Source organism: Argiope bruennichi, chromosome X1 (genome assembly GCF_947563725.1).
Source record: "Argiope bruennichi chromosome X1, qqArgBrue1.1, whole genome shotgun sequence".
NCBI lineage: Eukaryota > Metazoa > Arthropoda > Arachnida > Araneae > Araneidae > Argiope > Argiope bruennichi.
In genome coordinates this window covers 28712010-28734082 of record NC_079162.1, presented here as the reverse complement: position 1 = coordinate 28734082, position 22073 = coordinate 28712010, and the positions used below count along the sequence as shown (strand labels likewise).

The 22073-nt window shown below is 29.0% G+C and overlaps 1 protein-coding gene across 4 annotated transcripts in view; it reads left to right on the top strand.

Annotated features, from left to right (window-relative positions):
- The window catches only part of LOC129959114 (carbonic anhydrase-related protein 10-like), a 191395-nt gene that overhangs the window by 22083 nt on the left and 147239 nt on the right, over window positions 1–22073 (top strand). For all 4 annotated transcript variants that reach the window (XR_008783401.1, XR_008783400.1, XM_056071929.1 and 1 more), the window contains exon 2: window positions 10391–10438. Coding sequence is in view for 2 of the 4 variants with exons in the window: in XM_056071929.1 (XP_055927904.1) it covers window positions 10391–10438 (48 nt within the window). In the remaining 2 variants the exon portion in view is untranslated. The remainder of the gene's footprint in view (window positions 1–10390; window positions 10439–22073) is intronic.

Here is a 22073-nt window from a genome sequence, read left to right as displayed (position 1 = left end):
CCTATCATGAAGTATCTTCCTTGAAAGTGCAGTTTGCCAAGTTTGTTAATTATGGATTGAAAAAAATTCTCCTGCAGTATTTGGAAAGTTTTATTTCAATATACGCAAAAATGGTCATCTTCATCGTCTTGTAAAAAATGACAAAATATTTACAATAATATTTATTTAGTTTTGAAATGTAACTCCTCAAAATAACCCAATTCATTCAACATTATTTTAATAATTTATTCTCAATATGTTATTACTCGATTGCGCGAACCATAAGATATTTTTAAGGGATGTATATACATAACAATAGACCATCCGTACATCCGGTTATACTATTTTTAAAAAGAACTATATTGTTTAGGCCCCATGACAAAGTACTACACTCCATTTCATTCAATATTTAAGAGGATCTCAACTTTTTGGTTATCTTTGGGAGGAGAATATTCTGGCATGGAGACCAAAAGCCAGAGAAAAAGAACTATACAATTTAGACCTCATGACAAAGTACTACACTCTATTTCATTCAATACTTGGGAGAGCCAGCACAACTTTTTGGTTTTCTTCGGGAGGAGAATATTGCAGCACGAAGAAGACCGAAAGCCAGAGCTACAGAACCATGCTATTTAGGTCTCAAGGCTAAGTACTACACTCCATTTCATTCAATACCCAGAAGAGCCAGATGAACCTTTTGGTTTTCTTCGGGAGGAAAAATTCCAGCTTCATGAAGACTAGCAGACACAGAGAAAAAGCAAACTTTCCATGGAAACAGTCGCGATAAAGGGAAAAGTTTCAGCCGTATGTTCCAGAAAAAGAGTGTGCAAATTTATCATACAGTTGTCAATTAAGAGCAGTAGACATCCGAGTCAGCAAATCAAAAGCATATTAAGAATGACTCGGATTAGATTTTGATATCATTTTTAAATTGAAAACTCATATAGAATTTGATTTTACAATTAACAGGCGATAAATGGTATATTTTATCCTAAATTTTATTACATAAATATGCAAGTTTTTAATGTGAATAAATATACAGAGGAACCTTCCATTTTATATACAAATGACCAACCTTCTTACAGAAGATAGCATTTTTTATGAACTGTGTCAAGATCGCCACATTTAAACAGTAGAATTTTGTTCATAAAAAAAATTTAAGGACTCTTTTGTTGAATTCAGAATTTGTTAACAAGAGAAACAAATCTGCAGAAACAAAAAATATAATATAGCTTATAAACAAATCTCTACCTACCGAGTAAAGACGCTTTGTACCATGTGCTAAATTTCCCCACTTTCCGATATCATGCACACTTCTGTTATTTAATGATAAAGTACATCTCTAAAAATGAGTGGCTTTAAATAATAATCTGCAGGATAAAGTAACAATTCCTTAAAATATCAGGCATAACTTAAAGCGCGATGAAAGCGCAAGCTCGTTAACAATTCTTTAGCAGAACCATGTTGAAAGATAAAAATGTGAAAAAAAACAAAAATTTCTCAAGTGCCGAAACGAACGCCTTTACAAGCACACTTTTTACCTCCAGACACTGAATAAGGCTGAAATATTTATAAGAGGCAACATGGAGAATTTCCTAAATAATATATTATTCGAGAAAAAACTTTAAACGTAAGAATTAATTAAAGAGTTCCCTCTGTATCTTATTATCGGTGTGTCTTCTCCTTTTTCGAGTCGGTTCTTTAGCCGTCTACTCCAGTATTATTCTGAAGAAGAAATTAATCTCTTCTCTTACCCCCTCCTGAAGAAGTTATCTTTTTCGAAGAAAAACTGAAAAAGAAGAAGTGAAAAAAAAAATTTTTTTTCTTCTTTTTTCGCACCACTTGCTCCGAGCAGCGAAAAATGCAATTGCCACTTAGCGAATTTCACGCTCAATTATAAGCATAAATATATGGACGGCGCATGCAATTTAAATATATACCTTTTCAAAATCGTAAGAGACAATAAGAAGCTCGAGAAAAAAGAAGTAATGATCTCTTAAAAAGTGAAAAGGATCCGGGTAAAAAGGCGTTGAAAAATCAATTGTTTGAATTCAGTTGTGGCGTTGCATAATGTAGAAGGCAGGAAACTTCGGAACAAGACTCGTTACCGTGGGCCTCGTAGAACCCATTTGTTGAGGCTTCGTAGGTCTGAGCCCATTAGCTGTGTTCACATTCTTACCTTTAGAGAGCGATGCAATTACGCTTTGATGAAGAAGATACCATTTGTTACGCATGGAAATGAGGCAACCGAACAACAAAAAACCAATAACTACTGCCTTCGTATATTGATTGCCAGACTTTTTTCTCATCTTATTGCGTGCATGTTGCTCGGAAAATTTACTTCTCGAGGCACTGTATGAATTAGACCTAATCAGGTATCAGTAGTACTTTTAGAGATTTCTCAATCGAGAAAGCCTTAGCTTCTTTTTTTTCCAGTTTTCAGTCCTCGTTTATTCTCTGAAAAAGGGAATGTGACTTTAAAAGTTTTTGTCACATGTGGAAAGTAATAAATATCTTAATAACTACTTTTCTGTCTGTAGAAGTAGTTGCAGAGCAGAGTTCAATAGAATAAGTGGTACTGTTAAGTATGATCCAGGGTGACACGTTTACTGGATATTTTTGCATGCATACCAATCGAATTGTTTTCTTTCTTTAAGAACGTGGAATTTTTTAATAAATATATTGGATTGAAATTTTATCCGAATTAAAAAAGTGCTCTGTATCATTTCGTATTAAGAAGATATTTATGATTTATTATACGTCTACATTTTTTCAAGTAATTAAGTTATTAATTTCAATATAAATTCTTTTCCTTCATATTGTGTTTACATTAACATCTTTTTAAAAACTTAAATTCCAATACTCTATTTGAATCAGAATGAAGGAAATGTCAGATTTCCTCTGCAGATATTTCAATCTAGGAAAATTATATTTTTATTTCTCTCCATCTTGTTTATTTTTTGACGAAATGGAATTTACTTAAATGTTTTCCATATCTGATTGGGAAGAAATAAATATCTTGATTACTGTTTTCCTTTTTTTTTTGGAAAACAAGATGCAATCGAAATTCAATAAAACTAAGAAGACGAAGAAATCTGACTAAATCGTTTTGGCTGTTTACTAAATGATGATTTTTGTTTTCTTAAGTTATCAGGAATTTTGTTTATTATATAGGAAATGTTCTTTTTTGAGTGAAAAGAATTAAAAAGGTGTGATTGCATTTAGCCAAAATTTACTTTAAAGATTATACAAATAATTTATTACATGGAAGCAACTTTTTTTAGTGCTGATGTTTAAATTTCAATTTTTATAAATCTATCCATCTACTTTGGATATATAGATCTCGCTGATATTTGAAATATACATTAGCTCGCTGTATGATTAGAGACACTGTCCGAGTGAGATCCGGCATGAAATAAATTAGATTTAAATAGGTATTAACAATTATTTTGGATATGCTCCGACAGAAACAGTTTTGTCTTTTTTAAAAGTCAGTCTTACTTATTTTTAGAAAAAAGTGAACATGTTCTTAAATGTTTTTGGCATATCGCGAAAAGTAATACACATTTTAATGATTATCGTCTTATTCTCAGAAAAGAGAGTACACCTGAAATTCAATAAGTAGGTCTGACCGGACGTGTTTACTGGATCGTTTTGAACATATGCCAATCGATGGGATAGTTTTGATTTATGATTTTTTTTTATTCCTTGAAAGACCTAAGAAATTTTAATAAATATAAAACCCTGATATTTTATCTAAACGAAAAAATGCTCGAGTAAATTATCGACAGAAAATTAGAATAAAGATGAATGCAAAGGATTTAATTAGTTGGTTCAAGTTTTAAAATGACGGGAACATGCATTTCCATTTAAATAGCATTTTGCTTCTCTCTTATTAATTTATGCAGAATTATTATCGACTGCGTCAAAACTATTTAACTACATTTTCCTCTGCAAAAAATTAATAATTCGGAGTTGAAACTGAGACGAGTATGCCTTACAATAAAAAATAAATTACAACTTTGCAACGGGGCTGTATTTTATTCTTTTAGCTTTATTAGATGCTTTCTGGTGTTGGAAAATGGTTCTTGAGATTTATTTTTCTCGGGATTGCATTACTTAGACATAATAAGTTATTACAAGTCATTTTGGAATTTTTCAAACAAAACAAACCTTCTTCCTTTTAAGTTTCTTTTAGTTTTTGTAAAATGAAGGATATAATGAATATCTTAATGACTGTTTTGTTGCTCTTAAGAAAATAAATTATACACCTGAAATGGGATGGATGCAATAACTAATATAGAAATAAATATGTTAAAAGCGGCACGTTTACGAGATATCTTTGGACACATGCCAGTTGAGTGAGCTTTTTAGATGCCCTTTTTATTTCTACGATGTAATGATTTTTTTGTCAATATCGCCTTGATTTTTTTTCTCTTTAATAGAACAAATGCGTTGGTAATAGTTTTTTCCCCTAAGAGATTTATCTTTATTATGTAGATGATTAATCTTAGAAAGACAATTCAAGGAAGTCTTATGAAAGAACAATGCCATTTCGAGAGGTTTATCTAGTACTTTTTAATTCCATTTGCAATCGCTTTTATAAATGTATGTTAATTGGTTACATAATTACAATTAAAAAAATTGTTTAATAACCCATTTTATTACAAGTTTAGTAGAAATTTTAAGCAAACACCCTTATTGGCCAAGAGTATCGGAAGCTCTCTTTCTACATTGTGCAACTGTGATTCTCTTTTTATGCTTCCAAATTGATTCGGTACTCATGGCACGCACTCGCTTGAGGGATCGAAGGGTTACCAGTTCGATGTTTGCTTCAATCGCAGTCCAGATGTAGCCCAATCACACATTATCATGTTTGTTCTATCTGGTGCACAGGTATCGCCCTTGTTATGGAAGCATTATTCCAAAGTCCAAAATCCGTGTTGGAACAAGATATCAATCTAATAAAAAATATCTTCTCCGTTTTAGTTTTTGTTATGCATACTTATATGCATGATATTTTGAATATTATTTCTTTATTCACTCCATGAATTAGAACCAATGGTGTATTAGTAGCCCTTCGAATGTTTTTCAATTGATATATTTTCCTATAAATTTTATTCACTCTATTTACAAGATAACAGAAAAAATTCAATTTCGAATATGTTTCTTATCTGTCTACAGTAACAATTTGACGCAATAATCTGCAAACTCTTCTCAAAATAATAATAAATATATCTAAATAAAATCATCTATGAATCCTTTAGATCTTTACCATACATTTCAGATTGTTTTTATCCAATATTGAAATGAATTTATACTACAATGTAAAAATTTTAAATGAATGTGAATTCTTTTACAAAAAAGAAATTTAGGGATAATAATACTTAATTTGTGAAATTAAACTTTAGGGAAATTTCTTTATTACTAATCAAAAACATTTTTTTATATATAATTGTTAACTTAGATTGTATTTTTTATATGCAACATTGATACGAATTTAGTAAATGCATGCTCTTTTAATAATTACACCATAAACAACTATATTGTCCCTGTTTAAATTAAAATGTACGTAACAGTTTGCTAAAAGAATGCAAAAAAAAAATCACCTTCAAAAAAAATTTTTTTTAATTCTAAAAGCATTTAAGAAGCATTTTTAAGACTTTAATTGATTTGTATCTCAATTAGTTTTATTATGCAAAGTTAATTGCAAAGAGATTCTTTGAAATAAAAAAAAATGAAATTAATGGTTTAATGCAATAAACATTATTAAACACATTTGTTAGATTAATTGTCTGCTGTATTGTAAAGCGAGTTTCGTTATTTAGAATGAAAATTCATGAGAACATTATGTAGTTTTTATAAAGCAATTTCAATTCACCAAAACTTACATTGAATAAAGCTAGACTCTTTATGCTTAAAAAATATCTAACAGTGTTTCACAAAGATAAGTAAAATATCTGCAACTAAACCTTTTTATTGAACTCGTGTGATATAAAAGCATTATCAATGTTTTACAGCTTTGAGAAAATAATCAAATTTTAAGATTCTGAATAGTTGGCTTTATGCTGTGTATAAGATAAATATATAAAATATTAAGAATTAAAAGACCAAAGGAACATTTGCACAATTTAGATTCATCCCATTTACATTGAATTTGAAGCAACACTTAAGAGATATGTTTTTTTTCAAAGATAGTAAGGATATAATTAAAAAAAGTTATAGAGTAATTAATGATGGATTTTTTTTCTCGAGAACTATAACTGTGTACCTTGTTTAATATAATTGTGATTTAACATCATTATAATTTGTTCATATAATGAAAGAACTATTCTATTCAAAGAATTCCTACCTGTGGTGAAGAAATCTTTCCCTATTTTCCAGTGAATTCACGTCTCCAAGGTATGATGTGAACACAACATAGCTTGAAACGCAATGGCAATACATTTAACTACTACTTATCTCTCTATTTCAAAGCTTGAATTCTTTAGCAACGTTGAATTAATTATTTACTAAATTAGGTAGCTGCTAAAAGATAATTAGCTAATCGTTACGCCACCAGGTCTACGCAGTTGGAAAAATGAATCTAGACTAATGAACCTCAACTCAACTCTGCCTTTATAATAGAAACTAGATACAAATTGAAAGATTTATTGCCAAAAGGTTATTTAAGCACATCTGCATTATGCATGTGAATGTGTAACTAAAATCCACAATTTTCTATAATTTATTATTATTTATATGGTTTTTAATTTTATATTAGCGCATTCACTATTAGTTCTAGATTGCATAGTTTTATTTAAATAATATTTTCTTCATTGAATGTTTTCTTAACATTGCAACTTTGTTTAAATGCAATCTGGTAAATAATTTAATGTTATATACATTGCCACAAATGAGTTGGCATTTTTCTTAACATTGCACCTTTGTTTAAATGCAATCTGGTAAATAATTTAATATTATATACATTGCCACATATGAGTTGGCATTTTTCTTAACATTGCACCTTTGTTTAAATGAAATCTCGTAAATAATTTAATATTATATACATTGCCACATATGAGCTGGCATGATGGTAATCTACGAATTTATTCGAGGTTGGTGTCGATTAGGTTAATAAGGTATTTTCTTTAAGAATAATCACTAATATAAAATTACTTTTCAAAACGCTCTGATAATGCGTTGATTTCACCTATGCAGTGAACATGGCACTAAGTACTATGGATTTATTATGAGCATAACTAACTAACATAATTATAATTATATATAACTACATAATTAAAGCAGAAATATAACTAATAATTATATGCATTCATAACTAACATATAGCATAATTATATGTCTATAAAGTGTTGTGACGTCATCTCAATTTGCCCATTTGATTTTAAAATATTTTTCCTGTCCCCCCAAAAAACTCTAAATTTATAAAAGTATCTCTAAATTCAGCAAAACAACTTTTTACTGGAATCACTTACTTAAAGGTACAGAAACCTATTATAGAAAAAAAGTATAAAATGATGGTCATGTTGCCAAGGAAAGGAGATAAAGACTTATGTGTGACGTCATAAAATGACCCTCTGTGACGTAATCAAATTGTATGACATGTGACATGGAAACCACTTGTGGTATTACTGTGTTATTTTTAGAAATTTCCGATAGGTCAATTCGTTATTATTGTAAAAGTAATAACCTGCAACCCAAGCTTGATGGATTTTTTATTAACCAGATATAAGCTTTATCGATAATTTTTGTCATGGGTATGAAAAGCGAATGATGTAAAAGCAAAACAGAATAACTTATTTCGTACTATTATATAAAAGTCTGACAGTATGAAATACATTTCCGTAGAAAAACGAATGAAACTAGAAAATGTTTTTGAATGAAATTCAACGCTAATATATACATTGGAAGTTATGCGAATGCTAAAAAAAATATGCTTAAAACAACTAACAGATCAATATCAAAAAGACGTTTCGGCATGTTTTGGAATGAAAGTACTCCTTTGACGTGAATGTGTCAAAATAATGTGCATAAATACGGTGATATGAAATTTTGATCCTCCATTATATTCAATGTCAGTTTCAGCCGTAAATGTAGGGGGGAAAAAAGCAAAAGATATCTTTGGTCGAAAATTTGTTTTAAAAACGTGGTTGTTTTCGTAAATCTTTTCATAGGTCTCTAAAGCGTATTTTATAAAAGGTATGTAAAAGGGAAAAACGCAATAATTTTGTTTTAAATAAAGGAAATTTTGTTAATACATAGTAAAATCACCGAAAAAAAAGAAAAGAAAATGCTTTTTGTTAAAGTAATAGATTTGTATATTTTAATATTAATTCTCTTACCTTTAATATGTTGTTTTATGAGGAAGTGCTAAGAGGCATACTTCAATCCAAATAAATTTAATTAATTGGGTTAATTAATGTATAAATGAGGCTATGAAAAAATCTTGACAAGAAATTTTGAATTTGTTTATTTTTAATAAACAATATGAACAACATAAATAGCTTTGTCTTGTATTTTTATACAATTTATTCATTGATACATTAAAGGAATAAACTAAATGGAAAATTTTGATTTGAATCGTGCTTTTAAAAGCATCAAGTTTTTCTTTTAATTTCCTGAATCAATCTAAATATTAAATTTGTGTCAGTCAAATTTTTATAGACTGGATGTGGATTCACTTAATTGAACTCATAAAATAATTTATTGTTCGAGCAGATACAGCAGAGTTTGAAAAAAAAGTGCAAGATAATAATTTTTCACTTAAATCGCCAATTTAAAGCAAATTGCATATTCCTGTTTTATATATTTCTCTTCTGCAAATTTTGTTCACTATATTAAAAAGGGAATGGATTTTATGGAGTTAAATGTTACTCTGTTTTATAAATTAAAATGCTGCGTTTTCATTTTATATGCTCTGATTTTTGAGATATTTTTATCATATATTCAAAAGTCTTTTATTGTTAGTTATATATTTTTATTTGTTTTTCTGTGTTGTAATAACTATTGAGATATTTTTATTATTCAAATATTTATTTTATACAGTTATATACTATATTTTTTTATATATTTATTATCTGGCACTTTTGTTATTTGTTTATAATTTATTTATTATGATTATTTATATATTATTGGCAATATTTAAATGAATGAAGTTGTTATTCTTATAAGTGTTTTGCAGAATACTAGTCAGTAAAATGCGTTTTAAAATTTGATTATTAAAATTTGATTTGTTTTATGAATAACTTATTTAATATTTATTAATGATGTGAGATTAAGTATATCTCTACAAATGCGATTAAGCTATTTGTTTTGTAGTGTGGAAATTTATATTAAAGGTTTTAACATTTAGTTTTTGAGACAAGAATGGTAAATAAGTAGATTCATTTAAACTTATTATTAATGCGGGATAAAGTTTTCACTTTAAAAAAAAACGGCAAATTATATATTTTGTGGAGTAGGAGTGTTTTGGTGCAATCACTGAATGGTCTGTTTTTGATTCTTTAGAATTTTCTACTACACATGGACCTGCATTTGAGACATTAATCGATTATTGTTGAATTTAAAGACAAAATTTACGAAATATTATAATTCTGATACTTAATAAAGTTTTTTTTTATTACAAGTGTGAATTACAAGTTTTGAATTTACAGGACAGAGTGATACTGGTTTTATGGGATATTCATTTATATTTATCATTTATGTGTGACTAAAGGTGAATTTATGTGTGGCTAAAGGTGATTGTTACAAATTAAGCCACTAAGTCCCTTTTTGAAGAATGCTAATATGTGTTAGACGAGGGAAAGTTTTTCTAACAAACTCTTGGAAGTTTTATGAGTTACATCATTTAATAAAAATAAAAATTATCTTTATATATCTTGAAAAGAATTATTCCTACATAATTTCAAAGAAAGATATTAGATAATCGTTAGATTACATTATCTCGCAAATTGTTGCAGTTCCAATGAATATTTGTTGGACTTTCTGCATTCCCATTTCTATTCCAAGTATAAATTACTGGTCAATTCCTAAAGCTCATGAGTCGATCAATAATCTGCCTGCAGAATGTAGCAAGGAAAAAAACGATTAGCTGAAAAATGAATCAATTTTCATATTCCAAATGCAACTAAAACTAATTTACCGCATTTTTAAAAATAACACAGGAGTCATTTAGCCCCCAAAATCTAATTAATGTGCAATCGCATTACCTAATACGCGCCAAATAATATGTTAAAAACACGAGTGTCATTCTCTTCTTGATAATATCTACATGTTGGAGAAGAAAATTTCTGTGCAAATAAAAAAAGTAGGAAAACTGGGCGTTGCATTGCATGCTAAAATCACACAGTTAAATCATTTTTTGTAGAAAAGTAATGATACGTTATGGAACTAAGTATATTTCTTTTCGCAGGTGTGGCCGGAAGTTGGGAAGAATGGTGGACTTATGATGGCATATCAGGTATGTCAATAATTTTCATGATCTGTTTTCACGAATATTTCGGAATCCTGAAATGGAAACGTCACTTCTTTGATTCTTCGATGAAAACATCTTTTAGAAGAGTCAAAAAGACTCCTAATCTGAGTTCAGTTTGTTTCAAAAGTAATAGAGTGTTTTATTAAGGATATAAGAAATTAACAATGTATATTTTTAAATGCAAAAATGAGCTCTTTTTAGATATGTTTTTATAAATGTAAGCTCCTATAACGGCATATCATTTACAAACTCCAACATGAGAGTAACACTCTTTAATTAGTTTTCAAAATATGACATATTTTATTTTCGTTATGGTTTCAACTAATTTGTTGACAAAAATTTCTATTGTCAGCTTTTAAGCCGCTGACATTTTTCTTGTGATTTAATTTAACTCTTATGCGTAATCAGTTTGACTTGCATTTAACATTTATGCGTGTGCCCTCTGATCACACTCACGATCTACAGACCATGTAACTAGGAGGCGGGGTTTCCTTCTCCTTGCAACAGCGGGATTTCCTTTGGAGAGGGGGATGGGGTCACTATGACTCCACTTTTCCATTCCAAGGTTTTAATGGATATATTAGAAGTGTAAGACTCGGAAAATCTTTAAAGAGAAGCGCCTTTTAAATTTTCATTTGCTAGCATATTTGCAGACATGAAGTATTTGATAATTAATGTCTTTTGAAATTTATGTGCAACATAATGTTTGAGTCCCTTTTAAGAGGATTAAAAATTCTTCCTTTTAAGTAAGATAATTGAGAAGCAAACTGAGAACAACGCTGCATTTAAATAGTCGTGCTTAATTTTAAACGATGACTGGTTCTTCCCCCTTTATAGCTTTAGAGATCTTGGCATAATGACAATTAAGTTGGAAATAACATTCCAATGATATTGATCAGCTATCCATTTCGGAAAAGGAAAGGTTAGTGTAGTGTCAGATGTGTTTTAAAACAGCTTTAAGCATTTCATAGGAAATAATACTTCAATTCCAATTCAAAGTAAAATTTATTAATTGGGAATATTACTTCAATAATAATCTAAAGTAGTCATGCAATTTTCCAGTGAACTCAACTTTGTTTTTAAAAAGAAAGCGGTAAATAATGGAAGTAATGAAAATTCAAACCATACATTTCTTAAAAATTATGAAGAATATCACATATTTATATTATATTTTTATGAAAACATTATATAATAATAATAATAATAATAATAATAGTTTTCTTTATTAATCATATGAAAATAGAGAAAACTTGAAAGAATTAGATCATTGGCGCGGTCTTAACTCTAATAGCTGAAAATGTCTGAAATCTCAAAATGTGAAAAATAGTTTTGAGTGCTAGAAACAGCAATATATGTATTAAAAAAAAATTCGGAGTTACCCCCGGCCCGTCCTATGGTATTCCGAGAAAAATGAATGAAAGTCATCACGACAATATGAAGACGGGACTTAAGACTAAGAATAAAGACTATCACCAACTTCTCCTTCAAGAGGTACGCCTTGCCATCGGACGGAAGATAATTCAACTCACCATTATTGGAAGCTTGTCACTCCCATATCTGGGGTGCTTCCCTGTGGGGTGAACTCGAATCACATGTGTTTGTAACATCCGATATAAACAAGTTAAAAATCTAGGAAATCTATTCCAACCAATGAAAAAAAAATTATAATTTGGGAAGAAAATACCAAATTTAAGTGTTTGCATGCCTTAGGAAGTTATATTTGTCGTTAATAGGTGTCCTAAGCTTTTGATGGCTTTTCAATGAAGAAAATACTCACTTTTCGTCTTCGAAAAACTACCATGAATGCTTACTTATTACATACCTTTCTATAAAGTTTAGCAATGCTTCAGTAAAAGCAAGATTGGAACTTGTCGTCTTATCTTCGCAATACGAAACCACACCATTATACTTAAGGAGGGATAAGAAAAACAAAAACGTTTAGACATAATACTGAACTCTTTGCAAACAATGCATGAATAAAAATAACAATATAGCTAAAATTTATACATAGGGATAAAGCTAGATAAATATCACTTTCTTCTATGCACACTTGAATGCTCCGATTATGCCTGTTCTGTAAGATAAGTTTTAAAAGCCGAAGAAAAATTCTATAATTTCGCTTTAGAAACGATTTTGACAAGAAAAGTAAAATCAGTGAGAAAGTAAATGAATAAGCATTTATCCAAATGAATACGCATTTAGGATATATATCAGCTACAGGAGTTGGAGCTAATGTTTGAAAAGTTTGGCATGTCAACACTAAACACATTGGCTCTTCGACACATTAAATCGTTCATTGGAAAATGGCATTTTCAACGATCGCGATAAGTTTAATGTTAAAGCAAACTTCCTAAAAACTAAATATACGACGTACAATAGCGAAAAAGATGATTTTATAACCCGAAAGAAGCAAATTATGCGAGGAAGGATAAAACAGGAATTGTCTTATCTGGATGAAAAAACATTACCATTTACTCTGATTACAGCGTTTAATTGAGATGTGGCGAGTCGTGAATTGGCAAACGTGACACTCACCTAAACACGCACTTAAGAATCCGATTCTTTCTATACATGCCGCGAAAGTGTGGGGAAGTAACTTTCCAAAGCTCAATTCTGTAAGAAAGAATGATTGCGGGGAAATAAGTTAACATAAATCATATAAAAGCGAATTTTTCTCAAAAGTCTCATTTTCATGTGACTCAACATCTGTGTATTTGTGTGTTATCGATTGTACATGCACTAGAGTGATCGCAAGAAACTAATGTCCGAAATCTTCGACGAAAATCTCTAAAACGTTGCCACTGCTTTAAAAATGACAATAACGAAGGTTTAGTTCGGTCGAATAATGATAAGACATGCTTGATTAGTCCTAAAATATTAAAAATAGCTCGTTTTTCAAAAAATTTAGAATTTTCCGCTATGAAACTAGAACAGCTTAGCCTAGGAACAAGTTTTTATTTTAAATTTATAGAGAATCTGTCAATTACTAGCAATCTCTTTTTTTGCACAAATTAGCATCTTTTTAAGAATTCCCAACCACAATATGACAAAAATTTCCATTATGTTTAGCGTTTATCAGAAATAAATACGAGCTATTTTAACCGTTGAGCCCCCCCCCCCAAATATATACCCATTTTGCTTTCATTTTAGATTTTTTCCAAATTGCCACTAATAAATTTTTGAATAAGAAGAAGCTTTCAAATTAGTGGCAGCACTGTATAAAATTCAAAAATATCATATGGAAATTGATTCTTTTTCTATGACTTTAGCATGATTAGTTGTGTCAGGAATCAATTTTTAACCAAAGGATAGCAGCGGTAGCAATGAATTGTTACCATGAATGCAAGTAATAACAATTAATTATTTTAAGGATGGATTGAAGCAACAGCAATTAGCTCTTTTGATGACGAATAAAAGTAATTATATTTAATAATATTCAGTGCAGCGACTGAAATCCTACTTTTTTTGTTGGAGCAATCTGTATCAAAAGAAGCAACTAATTACTCTGAATTAGCTGCTTTGGAGCACTTTCGCTAAAATAGACGGAAAAAAATGAAAGATAATTCTTAGATGAAAATAATTAAATGTATTCATTCTAGATTTGCTGAAATCATTTTTGTACGTAGGAGAATTTCTGCAAAAGTATGTGTTTCTCTTTTGTATTTTATTGAAAAGAAAATAATGAAAGAAAGCAAAGAACTTATTCAAAGAATTTTATTTTGTCTATTGACTTTTGTTGGAACTTGGGAAGAGATTGTGTATTAAAAAAATGGTTGTAAGAGATGCATGGTTGCTTCATTCTTTTATGCATGCTTACAAAACAAGGGGGAAAAAGAAAATTCCATACATCGAGCTCTACAAGCATGTAAGGAAAATTAAAAACTAGTTTCATTAGCTTTGAAAAGTTCTATTCAAATTTTGGCCAAAGTTTTTTTTTCCATCTAATAATAGCTACAATATCTGTAACAGTTTCGCCAAGGAAAAAAGTGATATTTCTTATGATTTGAAAAAGAAATTAATATCATCAAAGGTTTGAAAAAGTTTAAAATAAAGAATACATTTTAGAAAATCATCAAATAAATTTAATTTCATAAAAATCTAGAATCTAGCTCCAAATTTTATTATTTCGTTATTATTTACTTAAAAACCTGAAAGAAATACTAATGGAAAAATCATTTGGCTGCTTTGGAAAAAAATATTTTGATTTAAAGATTAAAATAAAAAATAGTAAGAAATACTTTCTGATGCATATTTTATCGGTTACGATATACTATTATTATTACCAAATCACGACAAATCTGCAAAGTTTATCTGTATTAACGAGAGCCCATTTGTTAAAAATTGTTTTGATAGCTACAGAGATAACATTTTAATTAGTAACTTGGCGGCACCAAAAAGAATGACCAAGTTTTTCCCCAACTTTTTTTCCGAGTTGAATTTTTATCCACCTGCTTTCAGAAAACGTCCAGCAAAAACATGAAAAGTTTTCAAGAATATCCAAAAGCGTAAAAGAATTCCTATTCTCAAAGAAAAGCGGAGACATCAAAAGAAATGTCGCTTTCTTCGAACAAGTTAAGACCTTCAGTGTTGAATTAATTAGTGATTATCTTTATCATGTTCTTCTTTGATGTAAGTAGCGTTTTTAAGTGGAAACTTTGATTGGAGAACAACGGTCATTACGTAAGATCACTGATGTTCCAGCGAAAGAATCTAATCTTTCGTGTAATGTTCTTTTATACAGTTCTGTTAATTGAACTTCGGTTGACCAATAAATAGTCAGAGAATCAAAGAATTGTCTAGACATTAGTATGTTGCAAAAACAACACCAATCATCCACCGATTCGGCTTAGTTCACATACAGTCAAACTCATAAGCTTAAAATTAGGAACCATTACTAGTTCATTAATCTTTTTTTGAGACATACCCTAGTCTTAATGAAATTCTATATATTATGTAAAACAAAACATTAATCAAATGTATGCAATACGATGAAATTCTATTAAACAAACTTTGACTGAAAAGTATCAAATAACTTGTCTAGACTGCAATAGAAAACATTTCGGAACATTCACTGGTGCGATTTCAATCGCATACAAGCAACCTCATAATGCTGACATTATCATACGATAATAATTTTATTAGTTTATTTTTACTATCAATTAATTTATTCTAAATGGTATTCAAGATTCTCTTTCTCATGAGCAAATTTATTTTTAAATTTTAATCAAAGCCATGTCTAATGTAATTGAGCTTATATATCGAGAAGAAAACCTGATTTAAGAATTATAAATAAAGTCGATCATAAAAATATCATCAAATAATAATAATTAATGTCACAGAAAAGATCTAGGACTTTGTATAAAATGTTTTTAGTTACAATGTTTAATGCATATTGAAATCGCTCACACCCAGTGATTTTTTTCATACGGCTTTTTTTACTTCCCGTTAAAATTTAGCGTCTATAACAACAATTGTATAAATGATTCTATTTTTACAAAATCATTTTTTAGGTAGGTAGCCTGTTGTAATTCATTTTTAGTAGAGATTGAATAAAGTACATTTTAAGAGAATTATTGCTGAAGTCAATCAATAGGTTTTTAATTAAAAAAAATATCCTTTGCGAAATATTCTCTTAAGAGTAATTTAATTTGAGAGTCTTGAGAATTTACTAATTGGAAACATAAGAAACAAATTACACAATTTAGTATTACATAGATTTATGTTTATCGATGAAATATTTATTTTACTCTTTACAGATATCTTCATAACTAATGGGTTACTTGATTTCTTAAAATTAAAGTAATTAACTGCAAACTCTACTTTAAAAAGCAAAATGAAAATCAGCATACTAATTTCTGTATATTACAAGCTTTTGAATAAACATCAACAGATTAGTGTTACCAATTACCCTGCTTGCAATTATTTCCGTTCATCTTTCCGGGCTTACCGTGCCAGAAAGAAACTTTCAAGAAATCCCCTTATTTGTTGGAGAAGCGATAAGTTTTGGTTAATTTACATATTAATGACTCGATAAGTGGACAAATAGAAGGAAAACATTAAGCATACACTTATGAATTACATACCTCCAAAAATATGGCTAATTGCTGTTTGGCAACGTAACGTTCTGGTACAAAATTGTCTCGATCCGTAAGGTAATTTTAATCTCTCGAGGTCAAATTAGTCTTTTATTTCGGGTTAATGGCCGAATATCCATGAAAGAATGGCCGAATATCCAGACGCTTATTTTAATGAATCCTGTGGAGAGGATCACGGCATGTCGCGTGTCAATACAGGAACTTCTCATCTTGAAACTCCTAATTTAACTCTAGTTTAGATTGATCACAACGTGAGAATAGTTCCTGTGCTCCTCTGAATGAAATATGAAATGAAAGTGCTCAGCCTATTTTTAGAGTTAGCGTTTGCTTGGAAAACTTAAAAGAATGTTTTGCAATTTGTTACATGGCTCTTAAATACGATCTTTTAAACGCTTCTTGCAGACATTATTAATGCTTGTTGAGGAAATCGTACTTATATTCAGAAAATGTGTTAAAAAAGGCAATTTTCTGGATTCATCTCGCTTTTTTTGTGCATATTCATTTAATGCACAGAATGCTATGGATTTTTACATCGCTGCTTTGAGAGATTTATGATAGTTCCGGCTTACGTTTCTACACAGAATTTTCTCTATAGTTTCAGTGTAGGACTTGATTTCACATGAGAGAATCTATATAAAAATGCGACTGCTCTAAAATTAAAAGTTTCTTTTTATTTATGCCGAATTAATCGCATTCTAAAATATCCACGAATTATTTTAGAAATAAGAGCCTGTTGTATCTTTGGGAAATATTGACAATAATTGGAACTTTCGACTTTTGAAGTGGATATTTCATTACCAGCGAATGATTGGAATACTTAATGAAGAAATGTGACATTGAGATTGATTTTATGTTTGGGTATTAAGTTTAAATGATCTGTGTCCGACTAGGATGGAATTGTTTGAAGTTTTATGGCGCAAGATCCATGATGTTGACTATGCTGCACCACTGTGTCTGACTAAGATACCATTAAGGAGACTCTAAGCTGGCTTTTAACTAAACATTTCTTGCTCACATGTAGGATCAGTGAGGAATCAAAGTTATATTTCTATTATTTTGCTATTATCAAAGGCAACATTCCGTCTTGCTATACATACCATAGTAACTAAATTAGTAAATATATTATTACCGATATTGCACCAAATGTATGCATATAAAATGTAAGTGTTTGCGTATTCGAGTTTTAATCATACGGGATATAACATCAGAAGGCACTAATGTTTGTAGAATTTGTTAAAATAAAAAATTTAAAAAATGCATGTAATGAGAAGATTGAAAGTTAATTGGATTAGTGAAGTGAGTTTTATAATATGACCATTTTTATATCTATCCACTTTTATTTTCGTGGAGAGGTGAGGCAAATAATCTAAGACAGAGCCTATCAATACTTTCGTTTAAAACAGAAACAATTAAAATGGCAAGTAAATCGAAAAAAAAAAAAAAAAAAAAGTTGACTATTCAAATTTTTAATAATTCAGGTTTTTCGTCCATTGGCTTTAATTCGCTATTATGATGTAAAATGATGCAATAACATTACATTACTGTTAAAAGATTCTTAAAAAAAATTAAAAGATGAAATACATATGGAATTTTTTTTTTTTTTATTTCGTGGCGGTTTTTCCTTATTTTTATTTCTGGCTTGGATAAAATCAATTCATACAGACTCGTGATAAACGTAATTGCGTTTACCTTCCGACAGCTAGCGGCAAATTATTTTCTGTTCCTTCAATTTCCTCCAGTAAGAAGATGCGGAAAGGATTCCAAATCTGAATTGACGCGACGCGTGCATTTGACATGTCATGCGACTGATAATTGATTCTATAAAGGGGTAATTCCTTTAAAAATCAATATTAATTATTAATTGTGTTTTTTTTTGCTCAGTAAGAAGATGAGAGTCTTATAATTATAAATTTGTTGTTTTTTCCTTATTAGACTTTGCCACTTACATCAGAAGAAAAATATTTTGTATGTTCTTTCATTGGAATCATTTATTTGCTTGACAAGTTCCTGCACAATGGAAATATTGATTGCATTTATTTTGTGTGCAAACTGTCTTTTCTCTATTAAAAATCATTTTTCTTATTTGTTCTTAATGACGATTATTCCACTGTTTAAAAAACAAGAATATTTTATTCCTGTTTTTAAATAACCTAAATCTACCTCTGATAACTTCTCTTCTTGAACTTTTTCACGCTTTTGTTTTTAAGAGAATCCGGCAAATTTTGTTCGAATTCAAAGTTGCATGGCAAGCTAAGAATAATATTGCACAGTTCACCAAATTTCAAAACTGTTTGATATCCCTTAGGTATGAAATTTATAATGGCTCATCGAAGTTTTCCACCCTTTTACGCGTGAATGAGCAAGAATAATGAGCAAAAACTGTACAAGAGGACTCAGCATCTTTAAACAAATTGAAGATTAATCAGGAAGCTTCAGAGAATCTCCAAAGTCTTTTAAGTGAAAAATTATTAATTGTTAAAAAATATAGGAAATGCCGAAAGTGAGCGAAAATATTAAAACAGCAATTATACACTTAACTATTTTAGTATTTTTTTTTAATTCTGGTATCGCGCACTACATCCTAAGAAAATAGGTTTCGTAAATAATTAATAAAGTTATACGAAGTTTATCTACCTTGCTTTATTAACAAAACGTGATAAGAATATTATGCCTTGTTAGTATTAAAAATTTTGTGGACCTCGATGCTTAGAAAAAAATCACTTAGCTTTATTTTTTTTATATTGTATACAACTTCTCTAAAGCAATTTTTAAATAAAGAACGAATATTTAATAAAATGCAGTAACTTATCTTGTCTTTTTTCTCAACTTCTTATTTGAAAATTTGGAAACGTCACTAATAATTCAATACGTACTTGTATCACGTTAAATAAATATATACACTAAAATGTAATATAAATAAAGCAACTTCAATAAAATATATGAGAGACAATTTATTTCACAATGGAAGGAATCATAATTGAACACAGTTAAGAGAGTAGCATTGTGCATATTTTGAAATGTAATAGCTTCTGTTGTATTGTTTCCAAATTAATCATTTTTTATAAGAATGGATTGGGATAGGTTCTATTTTCCAGTTTTTAATTACATTTAGCAATACTTAAATAATGTAAATCTAAAATCCACAAAATGATAGTTGGCCGCTATAAAACTGCATTCAATTATACATTTGACCCATTTAGTTTTAATATTTTTACTAACATCGAATTATAGATTCTTAAATAAAATATTTTTAAAATACAGAATAAATATATAAAAAAATAACAGCTACTATGCCTCATGCTCTGTTGTAATTTACTTATTAATAAAAACAGAATTCATACACGTATTATGCGAAACAAGTAGTTATTGTAGACGCTGTTCAATGCGTGTACAATGTTAGTGAAAAGATTGAAATTAAATTATGCGATGCTTTTGAAAGCTGATTAAATTATAATTCTCGAAGTTTGCTATTTTATTTGATATGCGAAATGGTCTATAGTCAAGGAAATAACGAATGAAATTTAATTGCCCTTAAAAGCCTGAAATCATTTCTTAGTTTCAAATCAGATGACCAGTTTAGAAAGCTTATAGGATCAAATCATCAGTTCTACGTTTGTCATTCCACATGAGTTAGCAGACTTTAATTACGATCCCATTTGCAATCTGAATTCGATTGCAGAAGCCCGCCGAAACAAGACCTGAAAAATTTCCATTTAAACATCCAAAGAGGGATCCAAGCAAGTGTAATAAGTAGATGATTAATGCAAATTTTTAGGAATTAAGATTCCAATCTTAGCTTACGCTCGATGAATATGTGTAAATTTAAATATTATTAGAAGCTGTTGGATTTGAAACAAACTTTATTATCTTTGGCCTTACATAGCACGATTATTTATATTTGCACTAATGTCATTTTTTTGCTTTTTAAAAATAAATTTTGAATAATTTAATAATTGATTGCCTGCAACATTTTTAACTAAAATAGCGGAAAATTTTAAATTATTGTCCTGCATTCCTTTATGTTCATTCATATAAGTTGAAATGAAATTTTAAAAAATGTGAACTATAAGATTAATATCATGTCTGTTAATATACAGAAGACACAAAAAATTGCACTAAAGGCAGAAGAATTTGATCCTTTGAGTTAAAATTTAAAACTAAATATTTTATTTCTATAATTATTTTCAAGCGCAAAAAAAAAAAAAAAAAAAAAAATCTTTCCTCTTTCGAATGATGCAAATTAAATATAGCAACTTATGTTAAAGTTTAGCTTATGAAAGGCTGAAAATGCACTTTTTCTTATTTTAAAACTTGAGCTGCTCTACTCTATTTGCTGCTTTGTATTGCTATTTGCATCGAAGAATGTAACATTAGTCTTAATAATATTTTTCTTGAAGATTCCATTTTGCAACACCAAACAATATCAAGATATATTTTACTAAATCAGAGTATGTATGCAATGTAAATTTCGACATTTAACATAATATGTATTCTAAATATTCTGTACTCTTATAACTGTTCATGTAATTTTAACATATGATTAGTTTATTGTGTAAATAGTTATTTTATATAGAATAAAATTGCATAAATGAACTGTCAGTATTTTGAGATTATTATTGGTCTCCTACACGGATGAGATTTCGCATTTATTTGTTATTTTTCCTTTTTAGTTATTTTAGTAAGTTATCAAATCATTTTTGATTAAAACATTTATGTGTGGCTCATTATTCTGACGCGAAACTAACTGTTTTTAAAAACGAAAACCTCTTCGCTTTTGCGCATGCCGGTCTATTTCAATTTTACAAAAATAGGAATAAGATGACACATGGAGGAAGATATGCTAATTTTTTTTCAAGCAATATATGGAAGCATTTAACATAATAATGCAATTTAAAAATTTAAAATCAACATGGAAAATATAAAAACGAAAAATGCGTTTTTGTAGAAACCTATATGTATGATATGACTTCAGAATGATGATGATAAGAATTTAAGAAATCATTAGAATTTTTCTGTTTTCCTGAATAGATCTGACTCATTTAATCCTATATTTTGTAAGTTCTATGGTTAGACACAATGTCTTGAAAATTATCAAACGCTTTATTCTAATTTAATTAAAATAGTATAATTATATCTAGGTATCTCTATTAGTATCTTATATAATTATATCTATTATATCTTATATCACAATTAATCGTTTGAGCAAAGTAGTTATAATATGGTAGAAAATACCTAACCTGTATCTTTTCAGCTGTTAAATGATTCAACATTTAATTTTAGATACCTAAGGAGTGAAGAAAACCCTTGTAATTTTAAATCAACGGAATCATGCAGAAATTTAATACCTCAATATTTAAATAGATTTTTTTTGCATTATACAAATATATATATATATATATATATATATATATATATATATATATTTAATGATTAATGTTCAAAATGTAGGAATTGCAAGCAATGTTTTTTGAAGAGAAACAAAACTCTCTTTCACAGTTTTTATAAGGCGAAAAGTTTTCGCTTCT